The 8,483-nt window shown below is 35.9% G+C and overlaps 1 protein-coding gene across 2 annotated transcripts; it reads right to left on the bottom strand.

The window, feature by feature from the left end:
- Positions 1-232: 232 nt before the first annotated feature.
- LOC309503318 (uncharacterized protein) lies at positions 233-7,635 on the bottom strand. Of its 2 annotated transcripts, XM_082176087.1 has the most exons (18): positions 6,662-7,635; positions 6,370-6,499; positions 6,175-6,240; positions 6,040-6,093; positions 5,562-5,945; positions 5,346-5,447; positions 5,026-5,258; positions 4,755-4,927; positions 4,518-4,611; positions 3,854-4,201; positions 3,603-3,720; positions 3,262-3,353; positions 2,892-3,009; positions 2,625-2,729; positions 2,194-2,361; positions 1,626-1,799; positions 1,227-1,400; positions 233-1,193 (listed from the first exon to the last, which is right to left on the bottom strand). In XM_082176087.1, the coding sequence occupies exons 1-18, from the start codon at positions 6,800-6,802 to the stop codon at positions 1,168-1,170; spliced, it is 2,700 nt and encodes an 899-aa protein (XP_082032213.1). In that variant the 5' UTR covers positions 6,803-7,635; the 3' UTR covers positions 233-1,167. The 2 variants fall into 2 exon arrangements, with proteins under 2 accessions (XP_082032213.1, XP_082032212.1); XM_082176086.1 differs by having other exon boundaries at positions 233-1,400.
- Positions 7,636-8,483: the final 848 nt, after the last annotated feature.

Below are 8,483 nucleotides of genomic sequence, written 5' to 3'. Positions count from 1 at the left end.
TGAGGATTTAATCCTAAAATCTGACCTGACAACACAAGGCTACCTAGATAACTGATACTATGGGGCTAATCAGGAGTTGAGATAATACTAGAATCCCCCCTCCCCCTTCACACACACACACTAAACTTTAAACATAAAAAAAAAAAAAAAAAAAAAATTTAATACGTTTTTATTTGTGGCAGATAATATGAATATACAATGACAAGTTGGTAAAACATTGTTCAGAGGGTCATGAATTTTTACATCAAAAAGCTTTTTAATTCAGTAAAATAATAGTGAGTGTAATCCTAGTAACGTTTTACAATGTAAATTATGAATTTGAATATACAAACATAAGAACTTAACTGTACAAATACATATTTGCACACCTTGTCAGTGTTTCATCATGTAACAAAGACAGATTTAATGGAAATGACAGTATATTCTTGATGTTCAGGGTGTGTTAGCCACATTCTGGTAAAAGATGATAAGAGAAAAGAAAAAACCAAAAATTCAGCAAAGTTTTTGATCTTTGATAACTTTTCACAAGTTTTTGCTACTGTAGGAAACTTTTTCTTCTTCAAAGCAGAGACCAGGAGACGTTGGGATTACGTTCAAGAAGTTTTTCTTTGAGGACTTCGCGTTGACGTGGCTGCAGTTCTTCCAAAGTCTGACTTCAACACAGGTGCCTTGCAAACTTATAGACATTTAGGGGGAGGGATTTACATTGAGGTTGAACAAAGCATCCAGCATATTAAGTATACAGGTTAAGGAACCCGCCCGACTCCAGCGTGTTACCAGTCTCAATCCAATCAGCATAACCATTCCAACGCATATGTGCTAATCCAATCAGATCAACGATTCAACGCCTGGGCTGTGGCTCTGAGTGAAACTGGGACCCCAAGAGCCATTAAAGACAATAAGGAGAAAACAGGAATTGCATCTTTGCTGAGGAGAATCATTATCTCAATCTTAAACTCTAAATACAATATTATTTACTGTGATGTTATGTATGGAAGCATATTTGAAATAGATTTAAAATTTGTAACCCTTCACTACCTACACCTACAGTAAAGGCTGGAATACACAATACAACTTTTGGCTAGATGTGCGTGTCGATTTGAAGTCTGGACAAGTTGACGCTAGTTGCCAAAAGTCAAGAAGTTTTATACAAAAAGTGGTTACTTTTTATACTGATTGTGAGAAAAAATCCTCTTCGTCTTCATCATCCTCCTCCTCCTCCACACCATACTGGATATCCTCCTCATCCGTGTAATCGTCTTCTTTCAACTCACAATTGTCAAGTACACTACTGTACAGCTGACGAACAGAGGAGATGTGACATTTGAGGTAGGATAGTCTTTTCAGAAGTAGAGAGTAAAGTCCTAGAATTCCACTTTCAGAAAATCCACAGCCCTGTTCTGCAAGCAACACAAAACACAAAATAAATAATGTCATTTTAATGAAGTACTTCTCTGCTGTAATTTTCTGCTGAATTTACAGCATCAATTAACTTATTTACCAGTACAGAGCAGCAGTTATGGCTAAATACCACAGATTCAGTTAAAGAGCATGATATTGTGGATATACTGTATTGGTGTTATTATTGCTTACACAAGATAAACAGGAAATTATGTAGTACTTACTGTTCTTTTTCATTTCAATATCAATGTGTCTTGAATGATCATTTAAAACAGAATATTCTCTTTTGAGGATTTTCCAGTGATTTTTGATCTCCTTCAAGACAATGCACTCCTCTTCAGTAAGCCGGTTCAGGATCATAACTTGGTCAAAGGCCTTCTTTTTGGTTATAAGATTATCTGTGAAGATGTTTTTTTAAAATAATGCAAGGAATAGTGTATAAATATACTTTGTCAAAATATATATTGGTTAATTTGTCATTTATATATTTAACAGACTTTGTACAATTGCATAGCTCCAATTGAGTTTTAGTGAATGTATTACATTTCAATAATGACTACTTTCAAAATAAGTTTATAGTATATTGATAGAAGTTGATATTATAGATACAAGTTATGATGGAAAAGTTACTGCATTTGGTCTTGGGGGACTATAAATGCTTACACTGCTGCAGAGCAAGTGATAACTAGGTGTAGCTGAGACAAATGCTGATGCACAATAGGCATAAACAATATCTACTGTAAGCAGGTCGATACATATATCAGAATTTAAATGAGTAACAACAAGACATACCACGCTCATCCAGTAGCCATGGCCATGCATAACTCTCAGATGCCAGAATTGCATCCGCTGACTGCAGTTTTTCAGGTGCTGCATTGTTGTATTCTTCTACAGCTGCACTAAGTTTGGCTTTTTCCTCCAAAATTTTTCTGCGGAGTTTATGTCTTCTCTTGTTTCCATCTAAAAAGACAAAAGCATGCCATAATATGTTCTATTTAAGACTTTTCTAAAATAAAAGTTAAATATATACAAGAAAAGTATGTATTTAAATATGCATTTTGCATACCGCTTTCTTATAATGAATGTTTGAAAGGCATAACTTTTTTTTTGCCCAAAGATCTTAAATGTAGTGCTATCCAGGGTCTCACTATAATAAAACAATGTAACCTAATGTTGAAATTGTTAAAAGCTTTAAAATGATTTCATGTTTAAAGTGCTCTTGCCTGTTTGACGGTAAAGGTTTTGCTTCCTCTGCCTGATGCTCACATAAAGCGTCTCAATCACCTTCTCCAGCCCCTGTTGACTGTCTGCGCTCTCCTCAATTGTTGCTAAATTATTGATAGAAATGGAAATAAAAATGTACATCTATGATTACATCAGAGGTATAAGGATGAAGCTTAAATCATACATGACACTACAGTCTGTGAAAAATAAAAAACAATACGTTTTTCTTTTAAGTACACTGATAAGGTAATCTAAAACATGACTACCTGTATCAGCCCACTGCTTGACTTCACTGATCCACCCTTGAAGCTCATCGTCTGTTACTGCCAGCTCTCTCTTTATTGCATCAAGGTTTAAGGACTCCTCCTGAATTTTAGCTTTTGTCTAATGAATAACAAAACACCATTAAGTGCATTTATTAAAACATAAAAACTACTGACAGATGCATACATGATTCATAAACATGGGCATGGAAAACTGCATAAAAAAATTATAAGTAGCAATTGAGTTTTGACTTTCTAAAGTTTTTTGCACATACCACTTACCTAATTGTTGGCACTACAAACTGCGACAGACATAATTAAAAACTAAAAAATAACTTCACCTGTAAAAGAAAAGGGCAATTTAGAAATATACCTTCATTAATCTTCGGGACAGCACTTTTGCGAGGTTCTCAATCTTGCGTTTGTTCCATGCCATGGCCTGGATGGTAATAATGTCTGTTCTAGCTAAACAATACAGAGAAAAACAAATCAATAGTGTTAAAAAAAAAATCAATTGTTACTTTATTCATTTTCGATTTATTTAGAATGCAAATATAAAAATGGTCTTGGACTTGCGCTAACACCTCTGGGCACGGATACAGGATCAGGCAAAAGTTTAATTCTTCTGTATTTCGTGTGTAGCTTTAACTTATATTTGGTAACTTTGTATTGTATTGTATTGTATTGTATTGTATGTTTGCAGCTTACACTTACCTCCTTTGGTCATGTATTTGCTGCATATAGCAGTTCTTGACAAGAAGCTATTAACTTGTTCTACCTCTTCACCCAGGGTGGTGCCTGCTCCATCTTGGTTTCGACCTCCCCACTTAATCTTGTTCATGGATCAAATATTTAACAGGGTTAAAATAATCTCAATATTGTGTTTTAGAATATAAGTAGCAATTACTGAAAAATAAATATAGAAGTCGCAAATTGTTATCTTTATTTTCTGTAAAACAGTTTACCTCACATTTCCAAGAGTGGGCCTTTGCATGCATCACTGACAGGAATGGCTTCATGTCCAGGAGAGGAGAGAGCTCTGGACAATCATTAACCACTCTCTGCAGGTATGGCCAGTACTTGCATATTACATCAGTGCACATGAACTGCACATTCCTTGGAGTCATCTCTTTTTGTAGATACATGGGATATGCAAATATTTCTCCCCTCATCATGTTTAGACTCCTCAGAAGCACACCATGTCGACAGACAGCCACCTCCATGCCCTCCTCATCCAACTTGTTGACTTTCTTCGGGACGGACTCCCGTGCTGCAGTCCACTGACTCGTTCCACAGACACCTTTTCCAACTGACTATCAAGATGAGAATAAAGTGAAAGAAAAACAATGTGATGATTTAACACAGTATTAAATTACCTATAGTATAAATGTCTAAATAAATATGTGTAAAGATATGTCAGCCTGTTAGCATTTTTCTACACATTTCAAATTCCCACAAGTGAATTTTTGCTTTACTGGAAATTCAAGCCATGCAAGATGGCAAGATTTTACAATTCAATGCATTGTTCTTAATTTTGCTATTGTAGTTAAGTAAAAATTTGCATTCCTATTTTTTGTTTAGGATACAATTTCAATGATCATTAAGACAAAACAGACAAAAAAAACGTACATGCTTTGTCTTCTCATTAATGTAGTCCACAAACTTGGAAACATCGTCATCCTCACAGACAAAGACACCCTTAAACAAGCCATGATCTTCATCCCTTGAAGATAATAAGAAGGGCTTCATTTAATTATCTAATGAAAAACTAACTGGAATAAAACATTATTTTGAAATGCTTTTTGAAAGACAGATATATAACTTCTCCTACCCTCTTTTGAAGCGATACATTTTTCTGTTACCTACCCTCTTTTGAAGCGATACATTTTTCTGTTACCATCTACTGCCACAGCAAGCATAAATGGAGAACAGGCTGGACAGTCAAACACTTTCAGTCCACAGAGCTGATCGATTTCGAACTGGCAGTATCTCCATTCGAAAAAACTTCGTTGAAAAGCATCTGCGCATATCTTTCCATTCTATAAAACAAAACCAATATAAAAGTCAAAAACAATATAAGAAATAGCTCACTGCCAAAAAAGAAAAGAAATAATTTGGTAATAAATTCAATTCATACTCTGCCAAAAAACTCTGTCCGCTGTTCTAGTAAACTGGTGAAGGACTGTCTAGACATTCCAGGGGCAGTCAGTTTCATGTGGTCATAGGAAACAAATACATCTATTTTATATAATGTTTCACAGCTTGCTGTGGCAGGCCAGTAACCAGATTTGATCAGTTGCGGGACGCTGGTATTTCTGCTCACAAGACATTTCGGACATTTGAAGTGTGGCAAGCTGACATTGTAGCGACCTATTGAAATAACAATGTATTTATAATGTATTTGTAATATATATAAAAAAAACAATAATTAAAATATTTGTTTTATACTGGACTCACCATCGATTCCTATGAGAATGGCCCTTTTACCTTCTGACACCTCAATGGAATCAGTGGCACATTGGCACATTTGCTCAGGAGCCTCAAGATGCAAAAGGCAATCTAGAAAAAAGAAATTAAGCTACCGTAAATAACATTGTTACATTATTATTATGACTACATGAAATTCACATGATAGATTCTAAGATTTTATAATTCTGGAAAAAAAGAACATACTTTTTTCTTCAAATTGGAATTGGCCTTCAATATCCACCTTGACCAAAGTTGTTGGGGATAGGGGTTGAAAGAATCCTTTCACATTTGTCTCTCGGTTGTGAAGTTTCCTTTCATGGGCCAGTATATCACAGTCTGCACAGTACAGCTGTTTAGGAATGCAGTCCTTACAGCGGATAATAGATCGCTTCAGTCTGCAGTGCTGGCACTGCTGGATCTCTGTATACTCTGCCGTTAATAACGACTCCACTATCTCTGGTCTCAAAGCTGCCCACTTCTTCTTACTCTGGTCCATGCGAATAGACCAAGTGTTTGAGGAAGTCGGATCTGTGTACTGAATGTCTTCACTATCAGCTAGCAGATCCTCTACCTCTTGATGAAGAGTTTCTGTAAAATAGAAAACTAACACAATATAGTGTACAGTACATGCCAGTTAGTTAGATTGATCATTACAAAGCAGTAATGACACAATAATACACACCTATATCTTCAACAGCTGACCAAACAGTGCGAGCAGACAGTGATGGCCTTTCACCTGTGAACAATGAGACATAACAAATAATGAATAATTATAACCTCTGCATGATTTGTGAAAATTGTTGGTGTTATTACTCACCATGATCAATGTATCCTTGCCCAGACTCCAAAGATGATGTACTGACTGGATTGTTGATCTTTGTAGCTACAAATAGAGATTTATTAGAGATTATTAGAAATATACAGTACAGACAAATGATGATGCTACACATTATCAAAGGGAGAAAACGGTATGAGGTGCTAGAATACACTGTGCAAATTATATCAGACATACCATTTAATTTTTTTGCCTTTGTAGATATTGGCCTTCTCCGTTTAGGCACAAGATGCCCATACTCATCCCTCTCCACAAAACAGACCGGCTTGAGAAGAGTGCCACTGGCTCGTTTGGTCTTCTTTTTCGGCTGAAAAAAATAAATAAACATGTTGAAAGAAATTGCTAAAAGTGATTGAAAGTAAGGACTTGGAAATCTATTGACAGATAAAAAAATTTACATGTATTAAAGCAACTTAATGCAAATAAAAAAGTAATTAAATGAAGAAAACTGAAATGTTATTAACATTACCAGTGGAGGATTGAAAGTTTGTAGAATTTGTTCAGCCTCCCTGGTAGCTGCTTCAAGTTCAGCATTGTCAGCTTTCACTTTAAGATCCTTTGAAATAATTGCAGCTTCCTGACATAATTGGTCAAAACCTGAAGATGCCATATTGAAGAAAAGAAGAGAAAGAATGCAAAGAGAAAAAGGCAAAGAAAAATTGAAAGACAGACAGACAGACAGACAGACGGGGGGGGGGGGGGGGGGGGGGGGGGGGTCTGGGAGTGTGTGTGTGTGTGTGTGTGTGTGTGTGTGTGTGTGTGAGTGAGAGTGAGTAAGTGAGTGAGAGAGCGAGAGAGAGAGCAAGTGATGGCTCTTAAAAGAGCCGTTGGTTTAAATGTAGAGCGTGTGTATATGGAGTAAGAGATGTGAAGAAACTGCAAGACAAAAAAAAAAAAAAAGAGTTACAACTTTAGGATATTATTTTCTGAATCTTTAAACATTTTGTGTGAATAACTATTTACAACAAATCCCGAGATCCCCCCACAATCATAAGACTATATTAAAATAAATAAATAATATGGCAATAAAATAAAACTGACCAAAAAAAGAAGGATCTGAAAGTCTCAAGATTTCTGAATTGTACATCAAATGTATTAAAAGCATGGTAAGTGTTGTTGTAACTGTTTTTACTATGTAACTTATAACAATTGGCTGTGGTAAAAGCAAAGTAACGTTTGCTGTTACTGTAAGTAAGTTACTACAAAATACCACAGTAGAAGTAGGCTAACTGCGGTAAAAACATGGTAGGATTTGTGTACCAAACACAAATACCACAGTGGAAGTACAGTGGTAGTTACTACTTCCATTAATTCCAAAAAATATGAATATAATAAAATGATCGAAGATCTGTAACGTTAAGTTAATGCTGATGCTAGCAGTCACCCGCTAATTGATAATGTGTTTGGTGGGTTGAACTTATTTTGAACAAAAAGAATGTAATATTGATGACCTACAATTCAGAGAACATTCAGAAGCCGATCTGGATTAATAATGAACTTTATATCGAACAAAAAGAGAACGCCTGGTATACTCACCGAGATATGTGGCGTGCTTATTGCGTAACGTTAAGCTGCTGATAAATAACGCGATGTTTGTGCGAACGAGAATTGGGTCACGCTTCTTGAATGCGATGAACAAAATCGTATGATATAGTACGATTTAAACAATTCGTATGATTTAGCACGAATTCGCTGATACACTGGGATGTGTTTATGCGATGAACAAATCGTACGATTTCGCACGAGCCAGCTCCAATACAATTCAGAGAACATTTAGAAGCCGATATGGATTAATAAAGCACATATAATGAACTTTTTATCGAAACACCGTCTGGTATACTCACCGAGATGTGGCGTGCGGCCTGCGTAAACTGCTGATAAATAACGCGATATTGTGCGAACGAGAATTGGGTCACGCTTCTTGAATGCGATGAACAAAATCGTATGATATAGTACGATTTAAACAATTCGTATGATTTAGCACGAATTCGCTGATACACTGGGATGTGTTAATGCGATGAATATCGTACGATTTCGCACGAGCCAGCTCCAATACAATTCAGAGAACATTTAGAAGTCGATATGGATTAATAAAGCACAATTAATCCATTGTGTACGATTTCGTACGATTTTGTTCATCGCATTTAATACACCCCTGTGTAACAGCGAATTCGTGCTAAATCGCACGAATGTATTAAATCGTACTATATCAAACGATTTTTATCATCGCATTCAAGAAGCGTGACCCAATTCTCGTTCTCACAACATCGCGTTATTTATCAACAGTTTAC

The sequence above is a fragment of the Leuciscus leuciscus genome, assembly GCF_965113295.1.
Source record: "Leuciscus leuciscus genome assembly, chromosome: 7".
Classification (NCBI taxonomy): Eukaryota; Metazoa; Chordata; class Actinopteri; order Cypriniformes; family Leuciscidae; genus Leuciscus; species Leuciscus leuciscus.
The sequence above is the reverse complement of the archived record's forward strand: the minus strand, read 5'-3'. Positions and strand labels throughout refer to the sequence as shown.

Excerpts from the sequence above, each read along its gene's own strand:
- LOC309503318 (XM_082176086.1), bottom strand. The coding sequence starts at position 6,802 with ATGGCATCTTCAGGTTTTGACCAATTATGTCAGGAAGCTGCAATTATT. Across the intron at positions 6,500-6,661 it reads AAACTTTCAATCCTCCACTG|CCGAAAAAGAAGACCAAACG; the intron begins GTAATGTTAATA and ends TATTTTTTTCAG. Across the intron at positions 3,721-3,853 it reads CCCACTCTTGGAAATGTGAG|ATTAAGTGGGGAGGTCGAAA; the intron begins GTAAACTGTTTT and ends TCCATGAACAAG.